Here is a 23665-nt window from a genome sequence, read left to right on the forward strand (position 1 = left end):
TCATACAGCTCAATGTGGTTCTGAAATAGACCTTTCTAATATATCATGCCCTCATGCAGTCTGTAAGGTACGTCATGACGGGGCGCCCTCACACATCGACCAACCCCTTGCGAGCAGGCCAGTGTGAGTAGATTGACATAATGTATCGTATAGTCTATCCCTTGTGTAACAATCTTTGAATAGTCTTTCTCTATGCAATCAAATTACCAACTGCAATAACATCCCTAGGAAGACATAGATGACACCTATTTAGAACGCAATCATTCATGTATGTTTGTTTGTCATTGCTCTACTCACTAGAGGGCATAGTTTACTCAAAAGGTCTGTGTACAGTATTATTATTTGAAGCCTAGCATTTGTCGTAGACAAGTTATGTATTAAGTTCTTACGTAGAATTCTAGTATGCAGATTAAATTATTAAATGTTTAATTAACGTATATGATATGTTTGGAGCCATTTATATAACATAGGCACTTCCGACGTAATCATTATACATGGTCCAGGTTTGAATGGAGACTGGGTTACCATCGATGTTAAAGTTACAGCGAGCATCAGGGTACTGCAGAAAACAGACGGTAAAGATAGCCATCTCAAATTCAGGACTTCGTCCCATGAAGACAGATGTAATGGCTTTGTAGTAACCGTCCCATTCAAATTGCATTCCCAATACGCCAGTCTAAAAGAGGAAATATATAAATAACATGATTAAAATTAGATTAGATTAGATTAGATATACTTTATTGTCCATAAAACATGGAAATTCGTCTTGGCACCAGACAAACATCTAACATAATACAAAGACAAGACATGAGTGTACAGATACAAATCACTAATGTAAAACTGAAGGTATATAACCAATTTACAAATAAAAGTACTTGATTGTGCTACAGAAAATTGACTTAGAATACTAGCACTAAACATTGTTTACTCTGCCAAGTCCAAGTTTCAAATTAAAATGTCAGTCATGGTATAGGAATATACTACTCTGGCAATCGAGGTCTCGGTTTACTAAGATAGGCATAATTTAATTATTGCTTGCGGTATGTTGACATATTGAATGGACTTGGTTGTAGAGTAATAATTGAACAACACTCAGGACAGTGTGGGAAAATTTAAAAGTACTCTAAAACAGACTAATTACTAAGATTAATTACCATATGCAGACATTCTCTCTTCTTACAATATTTAACAATATTTGCAACCAGCGTCATTTCCACTGGGTTTTTTTTTAATTAAGCAAAGTTAAATTTTAACTGTTGCAAAGCCCAAACAATAATCTGTGTTCATTTCATACAGACCCCCCCCCCCAAAAAAAAAATAAATAAATAAATAAATTAAAAAAAACAAAAAAAAATTCACAAATATGACAAAAGTTTGACTGCTTCCAGAAGGGTTTATTTGTAAACATGAGGATAAAATACTCTACCTCTTCCTGCTTTGTATAGCCATGATAGTTCAATTTTCCAGAAGATTCCTCCAAATAAAGATTAACCCAGTTATGGAAACCAGAAACTGCACCATTTTTCACTTCTCCAACAAATACATGTTCGAAGCCAGAAGAGTCTTGACTGACGCTACGAGAGTACAAATCAAACCACATGCTTTCCACTGCGGCACGGAATGTTTTTTCGTCAGAACTTGCCAATCCTAAAAAAGTAAAAGTATTGTGAAGCATCTTATCTATATCTCCTTACTTGAATATATGTCATCAATATGGTGTTTATTACCACTGTTAAAAGAGTAACTTGTATTCACATGATGTTTATTTTTTAACAGTATTTTCCGACATGACGAGACATCAGAATTCCTGCCAATACTGACAAAGAAATTTGTTTGTTATGTTTTTTGTTTGTTTGTTTGTTTGTTTTTTTTGGGGGGAGGGGGGATGCTACTATTAGAAATAATAATTAGCGTCCAGTGAGCAAAGTCTGGGGTTACTACGTTGGGCCTGTATGTCTGAGTTGAGTGTCTACACCCATAGTATCCATGATGAGCTTAAAGCTTTCTGATAGAACTTTGACCTTGACCTCTGTGTTCAAAGTCAAATTGTCAAAAAAAGTTCAAACGGTGTAAATTCACACCTCTTACAGGCCAATATCAACCAAACCTGGTACAAATGTCAAATACAGTAGTCCACATATGCAAATCAATCTGTTTTTTTACCTTTGTGGTAATAGCCAAATGGTGGCCATATTCGTTGTGAAAATTCAGAATATGAACTAGTAAGCTGAAATATTGGAAATATTCCTTCGACGAATACTTGAATTCTGAATTTTAAAAACGTCCAAGATATTACCAGAAACCAAGTTATCAGCACGTACACGTATGGTACATGACCCTACCTTTTCCAACCAGGTATGTGTGAGCTTGCTGCATGACGTAAGAGTTCATTACTTCATCCATGAAATTCTCAATTTCCGCCTTTTCAACTGATGATTCAGATTCACTGGTGCCAGTTAAACGAATGTAGTTATTCAGTAACTTTATCAAAGCATCATAGCTTGACAGTTTGAATAAGCTTTCATTGACATAGCTGAATAAGCTGTAAGAAATACGAAGAAAAGAGTAAACATGTATACACGACAACTAAAAAATAAATACCTGTAATATTATTCATCACTTTAAATTAATAATGTTCTTGATCGACTTTGTACATCGAAACTTATTTTTTGACCTCGTACATATGAGTTCTAATTTAGATATAATATTTCATCACCGTGATTTAAATCCGTAATTTGAATGCACTTGTCATTTTCACTTTTGCATTTGGCCGCAATATGTCACGGATGCCATTGTAAAATTATTTGCCCTAACTAAACGTGTTTAGGACCACTTTATTCTCCAACACAATATTACTAAATCTGATTAGGACTAAGCTATTATTTTTAACAACAGAAACCCGGAAACTTGAAGATTTTAGAAAAATGGTGAACATCATCTGGAGAATCGTTTGATGGCAAAATGTTGAAGTACAGATCTCAAGGATTTCGTCTATGAGGGCAAAAGTCGTAGATTATAAAGGCCCTAGAATTAGTCAAATCGCCTACGTTTTGACTTAGGTGAAAATATAAGCCATGGACAGACCAGTCTTGCTGCTAGACGTTCGGGCTTTCCTCCGATACGATAAGCGAACGAAGTTCACAGTGAGGGCTTGTCACCCTCCAAAGCGACCTTCGGTGGCTTATTGTATTGTTTCGGAAGAACACCCGAGGTCTAGCAGCTAGACTATATGGGCAGTCTACATGATGACGGAATTAAGTGGCTATATGCCAGCACGACTAATCTCTGCTCAAATGAAAGTCACCAATCCTATATAGTCTTACATACTTGGTTGGTGATTTATCAGTATATTTTGAAGTGTCAGTGATTTGTCCCTGTATGTCAAGAGTGATATCACCATCGGAGGCTGCGTTGACGTCACCGTTGTACATCAGACTAGCCAAGGTAGAGAGATCATCACCTGTAACATACAGATAGAAAATTAAAGATTACATTCATTGGTCGTTCAACAATCTTAGCAATCGATGTTACATGTCCCTGTGGTTTTAGCTGTTGCAATCGTGGTATACAATAATAAACTATAGTTACTTTAATTTGGAACGGTAAATTGGAAACTAATGCGAAGTTTTGATCCGTCGACTACATGTTATGTATACATGATCAATGTCCACGTAGACGGATGGAAGCATTTCAAAGTAAGTATATATAATATGCTATTCTAATGATTCTAAGAACCATGCATATATTTTCAAATCTTGAAATAGGCATTTCTGTTTATGTATATTAAACATCTTACAATCCGTCAGTTTTAAGAGTCAATAATGCAGTCATTCGAAATTTATTATTTTCCCAGCTGCCATGATATAACACAATGGGTTTGAAAAACCTACCTGGTGAGCCACATTCAGTGCTGTAGTCATCACAACAGTTACCATAGTTACCGCATACGTCGTTGCAGTGGCACTCATTGGTACTATCGTACTTTTCGCCACAACGGTTCTGACAAGAGTGTCCTGAGTCTGGTGTATAATTATAACGTGAACAGAATAGACAGATTAGTGATTTGAAAACAAATCAAAAGATCTAGCAAGAGCAAGAGTGGAGTTAAAGAGAAATGCCACTGTAGAAATTAAAGACATTAATTGTTGGTTTAAATATGTCTTATTACTCAGTTATTTCGTAAGTTTGTTTTGTTAAGTTATCGACGATCACGGAAACATAATTCTTCCCCTCCACGATTTTATTGATAATAAACCCACAATGTCTCTTAGAGTCACATTTAATCAGATCTTAAGTATCATGGATATACGATGATATTGCAATTGCTGGACTCTGAGCTGCCTTCGACTAGTAAACCATTGTACACAATATCTACGATAAAGTTAACTTATCTAGAGATGTAGAGTGACTGAGTTTTTTATTTTATTTTTAAATGAAAAACTACAGACAAATTTTAGAACCAAGTTATTACGCAGGTATACATCTTCTTTAATATTTTTAAACAATCATTTTATTTACATGTTACTCGATGTTTCACTAGCATAAAATATTTGGTACCAAATCTTACTTTATATAAATCTTTTTTGTTTTACATCTAACACTTTATTGATTCGCTGATATTGTCATATGATTAATTCACTACCTACAAAGATATTCAAAGCTAGAAGTAAAGAAAATATTCATATTATAATGTTCCCTTCAAGTTTATGACTGCGAATTCTAACAAACCTTTAGTTTGTTTATTCGTATGAAGTGTGTTTGTAAATCAATCATTCTCATGACAGCGTATTCACTTTAAGCTGGCAAAGCATTCACGTGTCATCAACCACCCTATATACTATGGTAAAAGAGGGTACACTTCTGAAAAATTCTAACCCCAAGTTCTTTGCTGAAAAGTTAGCAAGACATTTTTTTAATTTGACGAGGAATCAAATGAAACATTTCGTTTTCAAACATTTAAAAACTTTTCTAGTATAAGGATAACGTCATAACAATGATCAAAAAGGCAAGTAATATTAACAAGAATCGGGAAATCATACCAGAGTCAGAGTCAGAGTCAGAGTCCGAATAAGAATCAGAACCAGAGTCAGAGTCCGAATCATCACATTGGATGTCGTAATCACTACAACAGTTACCATGGCTACTACAACCATCATCGCAGTGACAGGCGTTACTGTTGTCATAAGTTTCACCACAACGATTCTCACAAGACGTTACTGTAAATAAATACAGTAAATGTGAGGAGCGAATGAGAATGTCAGTTGAATTTACATATGTTTAATATTGTTGCATACTATGTGTATTGTGACAAACTAATTTACATGGTATCCGTGCCAGCATTAAACATGACATGTATATGTAGTTACCGTTATAACCTAGTACCCATTTTCATATCTTATTCGTTCCTTCGTACGTACAGTATACGTTCGTTTGTGTATTACTTTTTTCATTCATTCATTCATTCATTCATTCATTCATTCATTCATTCATTCATTCATTCATTCATTCATTCATTCATTCATTCATTCATTCATTCATAAATTCGATTTTATTTTATGTGTTTGTTAGAAATTACACACACCAACAACCTTGATTATGAATATACCATATAAAAACAACTTCTGTACTAAGCCTACATTGTGACTGGCGCCCTCTACCGACCACTTTCTTATAATAATGGTTGTTGCGTGTTGAGTTGACCCCACATCATCAGGTCGTAATCGATAAAATCACCGTATTTCATCCACACATTGCAGACTATCAGTGACCTCAACTTAACTAGATAGTAAGCTACTACCTGACTATCATGGACACCTCACACAGCAACGAGTGTGATTCCAGAAAAGACAATGTACAAGAAGAACATTGGTCGTTTGAAGTATCCTTAATTGATGGAATTGTTATGGATTTCAACTCGAGACGAGGTGAGATGATATGTTCATATTTTATAAAATATTGCATATGCACCAGACTATTACTACAAACAAAGAGTTTGATTTCGAACATAAGCCGTTGAGCCTGGAGAAAATGAAGATTAGTGGACACACTGTGATAGTTGAGTCATGGAGCATGCATGGAGGTAGCTGCAATGTAGCGTTTGTTGTGATTTTGAGGGTTTTTCTGTTGTAATTGTCGTTCCAATGCAGTCAAAATCGGCAAAAGTAGCGGGTAGTACAGTAACACTGACATCTCGCTCACGTTATCAGCGTGGTCTCGTCTATTGGCATTTACATTACAGGAATTGTAGCGTTTGCTTCCAGTTAATGGCGTACCTATGCCTTCAGTGGGCATAGTATAGGAAGGTAAAAATTCGAAATCGGAACGACAAAAACAGCACAAAAACTCAAAATTACAGCAAACACTATAATTATTGAAGCTACCATGAAGGGAGGTAGCTACCTCCATGACCCAACTATTGTCTACAAAAAAATCATACTCAGTCTCTTTAATAGGATTAGATAAATTACGGCACAAGATTAATAAACTCAGTACTTATTTATTTTATTTTGTTTTTCAATTCTGCAGACGTAACTCAGTTTGTGTACACTAATTAAAGTCTTTCCCATGAGACCTAGGCTATACTAGATGTTACTGTAAAATGATGTTTGTATATGAATTACAGGATATTTAGTCGAAATCCTGACTTCAATGGCATCATCATCACCATCGGTATTGTTGTCGATATCATCATCATTATCATCCCCATCGTTATCATCACTGTGTCATCATCATCATCATCATCATCATCTTCTTCTTCTTCTTCTTCTAGACTGACAGATCTGCCATTGCGGACGTGGTCTAATCTCCCTTTCCCCAAACTATTAGGGCAGGCAGATACACCTGGACCGATGATGTCATTACAGTCATCATCATCATCGTCATCATCATCATCATCACCATCATCATCATATTATTATTATTATTATTATTATTATTATTATTATTATTATTATTATTATTATTATTATTATTATTATTATTAATTATTATTATTATTATTGTTTTTATTATACCAATATTGTAGGTCAACATCCTGTTCATAGTTCCAATGATTGTTTATTAGTGAATCAATCCAGTGCATATTCCACATCATCACATTTTTCTTCTCTTTTTTATAGATTATTCACACGTGAAGAAGAAAGAAGACAACAATAATAGATTGTTAGATTGGTTTGTAAGATACACCAAAGAACTGATACAGAAGTTAGAAACCAACACTGCCACTGATAGAGGTAAGGCAATGTTTATCCACAAATAGATTGTTAGATTGGTTTGTAAGATACACCAAAGAACTGATACAGAAGTTAGAAACTAACACTGCCACTGATAGAGGTAAGGCAATGTTTATCCACAAATAGATTGTTAGATTGGTTTGTAAGATACACCAAAGAACTGATACAGAAGTTAGAAACCAACACTGCCACTGATAGAGGTAAGGCAATGTTTATCCACAAATAGATTGTTAGATTGGTTTGTAAGATACACCAAAGAACTGATACAGAAGTTAGAAACCAACACTGCCACTGATAGAGGTAAGGCAATGTTTATCCACAAATAGATTGTTAGATTGGTTTGTAAGATACACCAAGGAACTGATACAGAAGTTAGAAACTAACACTGCCACTGATAGAGGTAAGGCAATGCTTATCCACAAATAGATTGTTAGATTGGTTTGTAAGATACACCAAGGAACTGATACAGAAGTTAGAAACTAACACTGCCACTGATAGAGGTAAGGCAATGTTTATCCACAAATAGATTGTTAGATTGGTTTGTAAGATACACCAAGGAACTGATACAGAAGTTAGAAACTAACACTGCCACTGATAGAGGTAAGGCAATGCTTATCCACAAATAGATTGTTAGATTGGTTTGTAAGATATACCAAGGAACTGATACAGAAGTTAGAAAGCAACACTGCCACTGATAGAGGTAAGGCAATGCTTATCCACAAATAGATTGTTAGATTGGTTTGTAAGATACACCAAAGAACTGATACAGAAGTTAGAAACCAACACTGCCACTGATAGAGGTAAGGCAATGCTTATCCACAAATAGATTGTTAGATTGGTTTGTAAGATACAGCAAAGAACTGATACAGAAGTTAGAAACTAACACTGCCACTGATAGAGGTAAGGCAATGTTTATCCACAAATAGATTGTTAGATTGGTTTGTAAGATACACCAAGGAACTGATACAGAAGTTAGAAACCAACACTGCCACTGATAGAGGTAAGGCAATGCTTATCCACAAATAGATTGTTAGATTGGTTTGTAAGATACACCAAGGAACTGATACAGAAGTTAGAAACCAACACTGCCACTGATAGAGGTAAGGCAATGCTTATCCACAAATAGATTGTTAGATTGGTTTGTAAGATACAGCAAAGAACTGATACAGAAGTTAGAAACTAACACTGCCACTGATAGAGGTAAGGCAATGTTTATCCACAAATAGATTGTTAGATTGGTTTGTAAGATACAGCAAAGAACTGGTACAGAAGTTAGAAACTAACACTGCCACTGATAGAGGTAAGGCAATGTTTATCCACAAATAGATTGTTAGATTGGTTTGTAAGATACAGCAAGGAACTGATACAGAAGTTAGAAACCAACACTGCCACTGATAGAGGTAAGGCAATGCTTATCCACAAATAGATTGTTAGATTGGTTTGTAAGATACAGCAAAGAACTGATACAGAAGTTAGAAACCAACACTGCCACTGATAGAGGTAAGGCAATGTTTATCCACAAATAGATTGTTAGATTGGTTTGTAAGATACAGCAAGGAACTGATACAGAAGTTAGAAACTAACACTGCCACTGATAGAGGTAAGGCAATGTTTATCCACAAATAGATTGTTAGATTGGTTTGTAAGATACAGCAAAGAACTGATACAGAAGTTAGAAACTAACACTGCCACTGATAGAGGTAAGGCAATGTTTATCCACAAATAGATTGTTAGATTGGTTTGTAAGATACAGCAAAGAACTGATACGGAAGTTAGAAACCAACACTGCCACTGATAGAGGTAAGGCAATGTTTATCCACAAATAGATTGTTAGATTGGTTTGTAAGATACATGTACACCAAAGAACTGATACAGAAGTTAGAAACCAACACTGCCACTGATAGAGGTAAGACAATTAATGCTTCCCAGATTCACCTCACGTTTGAAAATTGTACTTTTGTTGGACAAATACTGCAAACCTGGATATTTTCACCACTAGAAAATTTTGCAATTTCAAAGTCTTCAGCTAGTTCTCATAGACTATTTTACTAATTACCAGACTGGTGCATTGTGTACATGTACAAGAAGGCATTTTAGTCGCTACTTATTTTTACGTTTTTGTTTTCCAGCAAAGTCATTGGCAAAAAATTTCCAGTATAGTATAGTGTTCATAGAGAAAAAGAAACTTACCAAGAAAAAACTTTAGGTTTATCAGGGTGGATAAAAAGCAAGATGCATTTACAAAACTAGACATACTGTTGGGTCAGCAAAAGGCTTTTTGATAATATGGTTAGCCCCCTCCCCCCCCCCCCCCCAAAAAAAAAGTTTGTTTAGTTCCAGTAATCTGACCCAACCTAGTTCTTTTACTGCCAACCCTGAACTTCTGATTTAAAGTAATTAAAAAAAATGATTGAAAAATTTGCAAAGTCGTGTGAGAAATAGTGAGATTTGAAGACGTCATTGCTTGATGTGATCATAACAACATGGTGGAATTCAGCATACCAGATAATGTCTTCTGCATGTCATACAGTAAGTGTGATCAAAACAACATGGTGGAATACAGCGTACCTCATGATGTCTCAACTGCGTATTGTACAAATATCCTCAAGATAAAAAAAAACCTACCTACCTAATTTTGAAATTTGGCATTATTGGCATTATCGGAACCACACATTTTTTTTGCCTTAGCCTTTACAGTATTAGTAATATCTAAATATGAGTTTATAGAATAGAATGTAAATTGAGAGATTTTAAAAGTGATAATTGATTATGGATAATGGGGAATTAGGTTTATGAAGGAAGGTTAATGGTTATATTTGCATTTTTGAGTAATTTTCTTTGTGGTTTTCATTTTTTCACAGATAGATTAAACATTGTCAGTTTCCTTTGCCAAAATGCATTGCTGGAAAAGAAAGAATGTTCTCCGGTAAAAGAAGAATCACTCAGAGTTTTACAAGAAATCAGTAATATTGACTTGAATCAGACTCAGCACATAGAGTCAGGAACCTGTACAGCTGATAGGGCAGCAGACACACACAGACCTGAGTGTGTCAGTTTTACTGAATTCCAGGAAAGTGGTATTGACATTGGAGAGACTCATGTCGGTGATCTCGGGAATGCTTCTAGAAATTGCACATGGAGAGGTGTACAAATACACAATACCTCCCAATCAACAGAAACTGATTTGGTCAGGACAGAACACTTGATTGAAAATGTGCAAACTTTGAATGACACTTCTCAGTCACTTGATAGAGAAATTTCAAAAAAATGTCAGCAAGATAGAACTTCAAGAAATGATGTTCATGACTTTTGTCACAAAGATTCACAAAATACTAGAAGCCAAAAGAGTAACTACCTATCTAGAGAAGACAATGATTGTAGGCAGAACAAAGGAAAGACACTTTCACTGAAGAAAGAAGACAGCCTAAATAAAACTACGTCATGTCAAAGGAAAAGTTTATCTCTGAGTTTAGATACTCAAAGTCATTCCTTAGAAAGTGATCTGAAGGACAGCCTAAACTTCCATGCTGAAACAAACACAAATGATATAGGTGCCAATACTGATGTGATTCCTCGGCAACATATGGTAGAGGTTGAAGCAGCCACAGCTAAAGCAAATGATTTTGTTACAACTGAACAGTTAAGAAGTGAAATGCTACACTTAAGTTATTCAAAATCGCCAGCCACAAGTGAAGTAATTACACCACATCTTAGCCTGTATCAAAGTAACGATACAGAAGTACTTCATAATGTTGACAACTCAAGTTATACCCAGAAAGACAGTTGTAGTGAGACAGCTGTTCCAGTCACTATTACTGATGCTGCACAAACTGTACATATGTCTTCACAAGGACAAGTATATGTTGATGGTTTTAGAAACACAGTATCACATACTAGTGTCTCTGTTGATAACACAGGTAATCATGTGATCACAAAGACATTGAAATCCAAAGCAAGAGCTGAACATCTACATGTGTGCTATTTATGTGGTAAACAGTTCAACCAGAAGAGTCACCTTAGGTACCACATGAGAATGCATACAGGAGAACGCCCATACCAGTGTGAAGTGTGTGGTAAAAGTTACACACGTAATGAAACCCTGAAGATTCACATGAGAACTCATACTGGGGAGAGACCACATCAGTGTCCATGGTGTTTTAAGAGATTCTACAGCATTAAATCCCTACAGGACCATAAAAGAACTCATACTGGTGAAAGACCCTACCAATGCCAAGAATGTGGCAAGAGGTTCGCATCATCTGGAACGCTATCTCATCATAATAAGACACACACTGGAGGCCGAATGTTCCAACATCTCCATGGCAGAAACATCTTTGCTCCAGAGAAAAATAAGGTAGTTGAAGAAAGGACACTTGTAAAGGAGGAACCAATTGAACCTCCAGTGTGAAATTTGTGATAAAGTACACAGTTAGTACAAGGGAGAAAAAGTCATAATGAAACACCACAGAGACAACTCAACAATGTAAAATATCAACTCAATGATGTAAAATATTTGGGAAACATTTGCAATTGTAGAAAGGTTCTTTTAAAGGCCCATGTTTGAGTCTTTTGGCCATGGATTGTTACTGTCTTCTTATCAATGGAGTCAAATTAGCATCATTGTTTTGTTTACTGTCAATCTTCTCTAAAGCACTGTCACACAAAGGTTTTTCACACCCCATTTTTAATCCTAATCCTAATCTGACACTAGCTTTTAAAGTTTGGTCCAAAAATATCTGTTTATTTGAAATATTATGTTTCTAGAGCAATTGTAAAAATGATTGACTGGAGAAAATTCTATCTGTCTCATGGGACCAGGATTCAAATACAGCCTACGAAAAGGCAACTGTGCATTTGCTTGAATGAAGTGTGCCAAGGAAAGACTTCACGCAAAGACAAAATTAGTTAAAAACAGCAATACAACTGATACAAAAACAACAGCGGGTGCCTCTGATGTAGGTTGATGTGATGCTTTTATCAGTTTGATTTCTATATGTGGAAGTAACAGTCAGACTCAATGTTATAACATGTAGTACCGGTATTCTATCAGTAAACAGAGTTATGGCATCCTGGCTCCTGTGGTGTCTATGCTTTGATACATTACCAGCACTAATTACATTATATATCTTTGCATGAAACTTTTGTTGTTCTTGCTCACCACAAGCAACCATAGACCCTACACTTAAGGGTCTATGATGCAACTTGCAAGCAAATGCACCAATGTTTTTTTCACAGGTTATATCAAGGGCTTAGGTGTTATGTGAGATTAAGTCATGAAACATAGTTGTATATATGGGCACCTGGGGGGGGATATAGATTGCTATGTGGGACAGTATGGGTTGTTGTACACCCTGGTAGTTTATGAAGGACAAGAACACGGAATTGTGCTACTGTAGGTCTGTGCCACAGGTAATAGTGGAGTCATGATGGGCGAATAGTTAGAGTGGCCAGCTTGCAATGTATGGGCTGCAGGTTGTAAAGTCATGATGGGTGAATAGTTAGAGTGGCTGCCTTGCAATCTGTGGGCTACAGGTTGTAGAGTCATGATGGATGAAAGAGTGGCTGCCTTGCAATCTGTGGGCAGCAAGTTGAAAATTGTTCCCCATTCATTGTTCAGTGTGCAGAGTTGGTCCTTGCAATGGACACACAGATTTCTTGGGAGTCAGCAGACATGCACATGTATGTAATACATAAATAGTCAGTATTTCTTAGCAATTATTGCACGTAATAAAAGTGATATAAATCATGAAATTATAAATGACTCTCCAGAACTCAAAGTTTAAGAAAAATACCAGCCTTTCCCTGTAATTGATATTATATGTTAAATGCAGGGTAAATATGAAAACTTGTACAAAAACTCAGCTGTTTGATTTTCTTAGGGGAGTGTGTAATACTATTAATCTATTCACATCTTCACACATTAGAATGATGATTCGTGAAAAACTTTGGTGAAGGATTTTTGTCAACCTGGCTAATAAAAGTTCAAATGACAGTACCCATGCCAGATTACAAGTGTACTCTGACTGTTGAGTCGTTATACCAAATGAAATCAGCTGACTGTACTGGGGTTGTCATAGCAATGATCAAAGAACTTGTTTGTGATGGACAAAATATCTGTAATACATTATATTAAAATATGTATCTGTAAATGAAAAGTTTTTGGAAAGCAAATAAATATTTAAAAGAATTGGACCTTTGGTCTGTGTGGTGTTTTTTGCTATGTGGTTTAGTAAGAACCAAATCCACTATTGCAGGTATTTGAGGGTTTACAAATATTTAGTACAGTTGTCAGTTATCTGGTGCAAAAGTGTATGGTAGTGAGTGTTAGATTTGATATTTTAAAATAGTAAAAATACAAAAAAATAGTAAACTTAAATAAGGCAATCAGCACTATGTTGGTTGTCAAAAGGAAAACCTCAAAGTTGTGGAAGTATTGATTTTGTCATAAAAATATGTAATAATTTGAGAATGTTATATTTCAATAATGCAAATTGTCCAGGAAAATGGTAGAACTGTTTTATAATGTTTTTTGTTTCTGTTGTTTGACGTCTGAAAACCGAGCGACAAAGTTGTTTTGTCGCGAATTCATTAAATGCAGTTATTACACTTTTGTCTAATGATGGGCATGGCCGGCTGTCTGACTTGTTGATGTGTGCAGATTTCGTGAATTGCGCCCTCTAACGTCACGTCTACTGTGTCAAAGGTCACGTCTTCATTTTTATCCTGCTGCATTTATTGGATATAACAGCTGCATACTCCAGATATTTTCCGATGTGAAACAAAACATTAACGTAATACCAGAGGCGCAGTGATTTGTTGTATAATCATGGCATCCAAAGGAGTTAAAAACTTTGACGATAGAAGCGATAATGAGATGAAAAACAGTTGGTCATTTGAGTTGTCTCTCGCTGATCATGTTGTTTTTACTTTCCTAAAACCTGGTAAAGAACTCTCATTCGTTCATTGTGTTGTTGTTGTTGTTGTTGTTGTTGTTGTTGTTGTTGTTGTTGTTGTTGTTGTTTAAGACTACGTCATATGCATGGATATATTTATGACATATTTAGTATATTACAGATATGCATCTTATCACAGGGACACATATTAATTGCTTAGATTGTTGTGTTCCTAGATCACACAAAGCCAAATGTATAATCTATATATATATATATATATATATATATATATATATATATATATATATATATATATATATATATATATATATATATATATATATATATATATATATACTATAACTTTAGTATAAGGTGTTCTTTCCATAAAAGTCAAAACATTATTATACATGTATATATGTAAACAAGGAAAACTACTATCTATGGAATACTACGCACATCTATGGTGTGTGTGATCACAGTCAGATGATCAGACAGTACTTTAGTGTAACAAGCTCAGAAGGTGTGGATTCACAAATGAATTTTTTGAATATAAATTGAATGCATCTCTGTCATTGATATGTGACTCTGACGGGCTATCAGGGTTACAGACGAGGTTGTGGATAGGCTATAAAAATCCTGACCTGTAAAATAAATAACAAACTATGCAAACCTAGGATGAAAACATATATAATTTATGAAACATCAGCTTGTGGGTTGTACTTGGTGTCTTTTCCTTCTCAGTGGGTGTCAAGTCGTTTTTCAAAACAATATTTTAAAAAGATCTAAAGTTGAAAAATGTAATAAATCTATTGTATACAATTCTATAGTTTATATTATTATACAAATTCTCAAATTGTTGCTATTTTAGACTGTTTACAGGTGAAGCAGAAATCAAATAGGAATGGTAACAAAAGACTACTAAACTGGTTTATGAAATACAGTAAAGAAGTAATACACAGGTTGGAAAATAACACTGCTACAAACAGAGGTAAAGTGGTACACCGAGTCAAATATATTTGTTTGTTTGGCTATCTGTTGAATAAAAGTCATGGAGTCCTGCAAATAATATTTGGAATTTAGATGCCTTTACATTCCATATATGGTGTGTTTCTGTCTCAAATGTTCTTACACAATTGGTGCTAGTACCACAGCAAACATCTACAAACTTAGGGTGATCGACCACCCACATTATTGTACAAGGTATTGAAATCTGTGCTAGTTTTATCAAATTTCCCCGCTATGTTACTGAGGGTTCTCATAACTTAAACAATAGCTTTTAATAATGGAAGTAACCTCTTCATTCTATGCCATTTAATGTTTTCATTTTTCAATTTTCTATTCTGACAGATAAAATAAATATCATCACCTTTTTGTGTCAAAGTGGATTAGTGGAAAAAGATGATATGCAATCAGAAAATATGGAATCAGAAATTGAAGAATCAGGAAGAATTTCACAAAAGAGACAAATTGACATGAACTGTGATGCTAATCTAGAAGATGAAGTTGAACTTAGTAGAGTTGATAAGTACTTCCATAGTAGTGTTACTGAAAAAGAAGCTATTGGAAGTTCAAAACAAAAATCAGTTACGACATTGGCCATGACCCGTCACCAGAATGCATCACGTAGAACAGAAGGCTACTTTACCACTTCTAATATAGGTCCTTCCTATTCTCTTCCAGAAAGAGAATCTCAACATGTTGAGAAACAAAATACTTTTGGAAATGTCTCTGAAAAAGAGTCCATCTCTAAATCAAATCAAATTTCAGATTTTCTGAGAGAAGATGACATCAGGAACAACGTGGAGACACGGGATAATCTTCACACCAGTCAACAGCAGTGTTTAGAAAGGGAAGATTCCAGTCATCAGCAGTGTGTAGAAAGGAAAGCGAGTGGATATAGTCTAAATCTACAGCATCAAGAATATTCTCAGATGAACAAGAAGCAAAGAATGATAGCAGTTAAGAAAGAACCAGGTATAGATTTACAAGTAAACAGAGGAAGAAAAATTATAGAAGCCCAAGACTTCACTGGAAGTACAAGTTCAAATACATCAAGCAGTGCCCTTGATAATATGACGGAATGTCAGGAAACTGATGATGTTGTGAATATTAACCAATCCAGTAGATTAGATGCATGTAGGTCTCAGTATATCAACAAATGTAAAGATGAGAAAGTGATAAGATCACAAGAAGTAGCTAAGTCAAATTCAAATGACGATTTTATACACAGTGGTTTTCCTAGACAAACTACAGAACACAGGAATAGTGTATACGTAGATCCTCATATGACAAGTAGTGATAGCAGAGAAAGTGATGCAGTGCTTCAACAATGTGGCAGTAATGAGATGCTAAATTTGTGTGACGCACCATCAAATGATTGTCAAGTAGAACATGATAGATCGGGATGTCTTACAGACATTTTGTTCATTGAAGGTATACAGTATCCCATAGTAGAAGGCGGCCTAGGACCAATACTGAATCAAGATTTACCCGAGACACCTAACTCAAATTCTACTCAGCGGGGACCCTTCGTGACTGGATCACAACATAATGTTGATTACACACCAGAAGTTCAGAAAGATATTCAGACCACAAATTCTACTCAGCAGGGAGCATCAGTGACCGGATCACAACATAAGGTTGTTTACACACCAGAAGTTCAGAAAGATATTCAGACCTCAAATTCTAACCAGCAGGGAGCATCAGTGACTGGATCACAACATAATGTTGGTCACACACATCAAGTACAGAAAGATACTCAATTGTTACAGAAACTTCTAACTGACAACTCTTCAATCCCCAAGTACAAATGTCGGCCTCATGCATGTAAGATATGTGGAAAACGATTTGTGCAAAAGGGTGGTTTTCTTTATCATTTGAGAACACACAGTGGTGAAAAACCTTTTCTTTGTCGTGTCTGTGGAAAACGCTTTAGATCAGATGGTAGTCTTACTGTCCATATGAGAAGACATACAGGAGAACGGCGATTTCAGTGTCCATGGTGTAACAGACGATTCTTCACAAATTCACACTTGACTGTACATAAAAGATCTCACACTGGAGAACGACCGTATGCATGCCAAGTGTGTGAAAAGAGATTTTATACAAAGTCACAATTATCAACACACACCAAAATACACAGAAATTGAACACACAATAGGATATTTTCCATTTCATTGTGACAGGTAGTTAATAGGTACAATTTTTTGACATGTTTCTGTCTGTTCCTTTACATTTTCTATTTACATGTAAAACAATTTTAAGTGTTACTGTGTCACATGCAATTTGTGTAATTAAAAGTGAGCTTTCTTCATGAACTGTAGTGAACACCCCAACCCCATCCGTCCCATTTGACTCAACATTTTCACTCATGCTTGCAGTGTTTTTTGCTGCACTTTCACTCGCAACACTCATGCAAATACCCTGAGTACGCCACACTTGCATTTGTGGGTCATGAGGTTCTGTCGTATGAAGAACTTGTACACAGACAGAAATAAAGATGAAAATTTGACACTATGCTCTGAAGTCTATGCTGTGACTTTGTTCTTTACCAACCCAAAGTCTTCTTTTTATGAAAAATTACAAGAAACAAGTTGACCACATGTGCACTACATGTGTTTTTAGATCCTAAACCTATGGTAGTATTACAAACCTAATTATTGTGTAATATCAATTTTCGGTACCTGAAATCATATTACTGCCTAGGTACATCATAAAAATAATGAACATTTGATTACTTAGACACTATAACTTCTGCTCCATGCTCTTAACATGCATTACTATAGGTGCGCATCTTCTTATTCTATTTTGACCCTCTAGCATGAGGTAAAATACTATTGCAAGTACTGAGAATTGTCACTAGTAAGTACATGTATCGAATAACAGAATACAGATTTTGAAGTATGTACACCCAATGAACGTATAAAATTCTAACTTTAATTTACAATCTGATCTATTAATCATTTACAATTTAGAAAAAAATTTCTAGTACCTCACAGTTTCATACAAACTAAGGTCTTAAGAAGGTATAAAACTAGTAGACATTTTTGTTTATGATAGTCTAAAGGATATATCTATAGCTTTGAATTGTCTATACTCATGTCTAGTGCAACGAGGTCCTTAGATGAAATTTCAGTCAAATGAAGCCACCCACACAGTCATTTACATCATGTCTTTGTTAATCATAGAAATATGCCAAGTAATGACAAACTGTAAGTTACATAATGTCAAAATATATGTATTTGTCATATCATGACGTTGTACACTGTTTACATCATTCCTAACAGTTGGGGTTTACTCATTCACATGAATAACTTATGGTTCATCATTTCTCATTGAGTTAGACAGAGTGAAGAGAGATCTTGAGATTTGAAGACATGGATAGCATCTAGACTAGTTCCATTCAACACTATAATTCATATATAATTATAAATTATAATTTGTGATCAGCAAATCTAGCCATCACAGTTGTTGTGAAAAGTAAGACCTCGATTTAATCATATTAACCTTTCCTGAGAACAGCTAAAACTTATTTTGTTATTTTACTGACTTCACAGTATAAATATTATTGGGACATTGGTTGTTCTTTGAATGAGTTAACGTGTGCTGCGTTTACAATGTTCTGTGAAGGTCATGTGTGAAGGTCGCAGGGTACAACTTGCGCCCTCTAACGGTGGCCTTCGTTTATGTCAAAGGTCAATCAGATATAAACACAGACGAATCACTCGATTTCGGCTCTAAATATCAATCATACCAACTGTGAAGCAACATTTGCTTTACAATGGAGGCCTTACCCGATCATACCGGTGGTAATAGTAGAGAAGTTGAAAATAGCTGGTCGTTTGATCTGTCTCTCGCTGATCATGTTATCTTTGCATACCTACGTCCAGGTGAGTATTCCGTTGCTTTGTTCTACACAATGTAGGTGTTGACACATGCACTCGAATCAATCTGTATGATTTTTTGTCTTATCTACTATACATTTTTTTAATTAAGTCACACAGATTGATTTCGAGTGACTGGGTGTTGACCTACTCCATGTGTTACAGCCCTGGACAGAAACTCATCTTTTGAAGCACACCCCATGTCTTGAAATTTCAGTTTCAATTCCAATGTACTAGTATATCATTATTCTGTGGTATTTGTTATTCTATTCTGTTTTATTATATAATATCATTTATTAATATTATATTAATAATATGCTCATGTCATGAAATAATTACAATGTACATTTGTTTACAATTCATAATTTATTATATATGTACCAGTGTGTGTATTGATTTAGTCAGAAATAAAACAGGCACTTTCAGTGCTGATTATGCTAATGAGATATATTGAGATAAAATACTTCTTAATTCAAAACCAATCCTGATGAAAATAGCAGATAAATTGAGGTTATTTTTATTACATTTTCTTATATATGAAACTAACTCAAAACGAAAGATTTATTGAGATTAACAGTTTTATTTTTACTTCTACAAGTTGGCAGATTTGATGTTTGATATCTTATTTGATTTGTTGAATTTGGATTGATTTGTGAAATTCAGACATGGGATGATTATACGTAGTTTTTCCAATTCTGTCATAAAATGGATCAAAAGCAACATTCCTAGTTGTAGTGGTTCGTGCCATGAAAAAATTTGTAGTGCCGTCAGCGAAGAAACATTTTGGAAATTCATTTACAGCATGGTATTTATTGTTACTCTTAAGAATCAATCAATTGCCGTGTCGTTTTCATAGTTTTATCAGTAACTTCAAGTGTATGACAACCAAAGCAATTGGTTGTCTTCATTAGTTTACCATTCTTGTCTACAAAAGTACCACCGACGACATCAATTATAAGATTTGGGTGCTGAAATTTTTGGATGAAATTTTCAAGCCAAGTTCCCTCACAGTAAAACCTACTTATAAAATTCATTTAATTTGTTAACATATTTTAGTTATGTAATATAATATATTTTCTTTTTAACTTTAAAATGACTTTTCTGAATACTTCAATTTTATTTTATTTTCCATTTATTTTCCATTTTAACTTTGTGAACATTATTGTGTCTTCAAGTAAATTACTATGATTGTGTATGTCAAACTTGTGCGTGGGAAGGAATTATGAATGACATTTTTTGTAAGTTTTATAAAATGTTTCTCTTTGTAGGTTGTTTACAAGTGAAGAATGGTATGGACCAGGGTAAGGATAACAATCAAATATTGTTAAATTGGTTTATGAAATACAGTAAAGAAGTAATACACAGGTTGGAAAATAACACTGCTACAAACAGAGGTAAGAGTACATATCAATTTATGATAACAATAACAGATGACTAGATTGGTTTATGAAATACAGTAAAGAAGTAATTCACAGGTTGGAAAATAACACTGCTACAAACAGAGGTAAGAGTACACATCAATTTATGATAACAAGAATATGACAGAACCCCAGGACATGTGAGTGCAAGTGTGGTCTACTTGGAGTATTTTCACTCGTGCTTGTAGTATTCTCTGTCACGGTGGCCAATGAGCTTAGCGAGTGAAAGTGCAGCAGAAAACACTGCAAGCATGAGTGCAGATAGACCTGAGTACCCACACTGGAACTCGTGTGGCATGGGGTTCTGTTATTATTACATATGTTTGTTATCTGAAATGGCAGATTTCCATAAAAACCATACAGCAATCACATGATTTTGTGTGTAGTGAACGATCGCATCCTTATTTGCATGCAGGTATGCAATAATATTTTTGGTATTGCACTGCAGTGGAAATGCCACTAGTATGTGTATGCACCAGTGCAAGTAATCTGTGGTACATATGTAATATTAGACAATTATAATTATAGTGAAGAATTGTAGGTTTATTGCATTTTACCATAAATTTGTATTATTTCCCCAAAAGTTAATATTTGGACCGTGTGATGTGAAGCACTTTAGGGGAACTTTTATGGAAAGAAGTACTGAATTTGTCAGTATTTGTTATTTCTCTTTGTTCTTTATTCAGATAAAGTGAATATTGTCACTTTCCTTTGTCAAAGTGGATTAGTGGAAAAGGAAAATACGGAATCTGGAAAGACAGAACCAGGAATTGTATCTAAGAGTAGAAATGTGAACCACCACCAGACAGAGAAACATTCTACCAGGAACAGTTCTGATACCAATGAGTCTCCATATCAAAATACTGTGGAAGGCTTGAGAATGGAGACTTTTAGATTGGGATGTGATGACATCCTAAGCCAAGCTAATGAAAAGAACTCAAGCCAAGCTAATGAACAGAACTCAAGCCAAACTGACAAACTATGTAGCAAAGTTACTGAAATGGAAGCTATATTAGGACACATGTCAAGTACAGTCACCACATCAAAACTGATTCCAGGTTCTTTGGAAGCTAGAGATCATGGAAATGATATTATTACCTTTCATCCCCATTCACAAGCACCAAAGAATCTAAACCAAGAAAGCAGTACTGGTAGTCAGTTGCACCAACAGACAATTTCTATCTTCAAAAAAGAGTTGCACCAATCAAGGGGAGAGGATAGTGTACAAAGTAAGACAACAGATATCCCTTCAAGTTCAAGTGCAAGATCAGATACTTCTAGAAATGCAGTACAAATTAGGACAAAATCCCTGAAAAATGATAACTTTCTAGATATAAATAATACAAATGCATTGGGCAGGTCTAAGGTCGCTAGCAAACAAAGTGCAGAAAATTTGACTACTCTGTATAGTACTAGTTTATCACAGAATATTAGACATTTAAATGTTAGGAAGGGTCTCAAACCAACAGGATGTTTCAGAAATAGTTCCCAAACTGTAAATAATATGTCTTTAAATTCAGAAAAGTCAAATGAAGAAATTGAAGAAAGGAGTACTTGTAATACTCAGCATGAGAGGAATATTGGAAGCATTGGCAAATTTCCTCCAAACACTCAGCATGTAGATAGCAAGAGGAGACATGTTGGCAATGATATTGAATTTGTTGAAGGGATAAGATACCCTTCAGTGAGAAGTAATAGTCTAACAGTGAATCAACATTTACGGAAAAATGCCATGAATTCTGAGCAAGGGAGAGTGTTCAAAGATGAACCTGAACCAAAACAACAATGTAGTGTAGTCAACACCAGTGATCACATTAATGTAGCAATATCAAATCTGAGGGTTGTCCCTGAAAGACAAACTTTAAATGACAATCTAAGGGTTGTCAATGAAAGACATCAAACTTTAAACAGCAAACTGCGCCCTCATATGTGTAAACTTTGTGGTAAACGTTATGAACAGAAGGGTAATCTTCTGTATCATTTGAGGACGCACAGTGGTGAAAAACCTTTTTTATGTCGTGAGTGTGGTAAGCGTTTCAGATCTAGTAGCACACTCACTGTTCATATGAGAACACATACAGGGGAAAAGAGGTTTCAATGTCCATGGTGTAACAGAAGATTTATTACCAATTCAGAATTGACTGTTCACAAAAGGAAACATACAGGAGAACGGCCATACACATGTCAACGATGTGGAAAGGGGTTCTATTCCAAATCAAACCTTTTAAATCACAGCAAAAAATACAAAAATTGAACAAAAAGGATTACATAACATATTGTACATAATCGTTTTCAACATACCTGAGACTTACTGTGGACAGAGGCTGTGGACCTTAACCCTCACCCCACCTCACCCCAGGGAATTTTTCAGTGTGTTTATATATTCAAAGACAGCCTACAGTTTAGTGCACTTTCACTTGTACTTGTCTTTTGTCAGAACTAGACAAACCAGTGAGAACCAGTCAGAACTAGTAAAAGACAACCTACAATTGCTACTGGTACACTTTTACTTGTACATGTACTTGTTTTTTGTCAGAACCAGACAAACCAGTCAAAACCAGTCAGAACTAGAAAAGGGCAACCTACAGTTTACTACACTTTCACTTTTACATGTACCAGTTTTCTGTCAGAACCAGACAAACCAGTCAGAACCAGTCAGAACTAGAAAAAGACAGCCTACAGTTACTACTGGTACACTTTCACTTGTACTGCAGTTTAATATCAGGCAGTCAAAACCAGACTGACTATGCAGTTAGAACCAGTCAGAATCAAAGAGAAATAAAAGGAGATGACAATCACAACATGGTGTTGAAATTTTTCATTTTCAATTTCTTATCTGACCTATCCAGCCCAGAGATTTAATATTGGTTTTCTAATCTAGCAATTCTACATCAACACCAAGCTCCACGTGTTTTTCTGCACTCAACATCAAGCTTAGAGACCTTAGCAACAAATAAATTATGTCACCCGACAGCGTATATCAGTAGCAATCCATCACACATTTACAGACTCGTTTAATTAACTGCAGCCTAGTCTTTAATTAATTAACTGCAGGCTAGTCTTTACTTATATATTTATGTTTACGACCTAGCTCTACTTTTCGTCTGAATGTAAGTCACATCTAGTCATGGTAACATCATTGTCATGGTAACATCATTGGTTCATATACAATGCTCCATTTGGATTTCATGCAATTCTTGATGGTTATTTCAAATTTAGAACCGATTTCGGTGCAG

General features: G+C 35.2%; 1 protein-coding gene across 1 annotated transcript in view; it reads right to left on the reverse strand.

Moving 5' to 3' along the window:
- Positions 1 to 457: 457 nt before the first annotated feature.
- LOC144445738 (uridylate-specific endoribonuclease D-like) overlaps positions 458 to 23665 on the reverse strand; it is a 34413-nt gene continuing 11205 nt past the window's right edge. Inside the window, exons 3-8 of the mRNA XM_078135382.1 lie at positions 5082 to 5212; positions 3891 to 4013; positions 3328 to 3460; positions 2343 to 2542; positions 1427 to 1647; positions 458 to 676 (exon numbers count right to left, since the gene is read on the reverse strand). Coding sequence (XP_077991508.1) covers positions 458 to 676; positions 1427 to 1647; positions 2343 to 2542; positions 3328 to 3460; positions 3891 to 4013; positions 5082 to 5212 — 1027 coding nt within the window. The remainder of the gene's footprint in view (positions 677 to 1426; positions 1648 to 2342; positions 2543 to 3327; positions 3461 to 3890; positions 4014 to 5081; positions 5213 to 23665) is intronic.

The sequence above is a fragment of the Glandiceps talaboti genome, chromosome 14, assembly GCF_964340395.1.
Source record: "Glandiceps talaboti chromosome 14, keGlaTala1.1, whole genome shotgun sequence".
In the NCBI taxonomy this organism is placed as follows: Eukaryota; Metazoa; Hemichordata; class Enteropneusta; family Spengelidae; genus Glandiceps; species Glandiceps talaboti.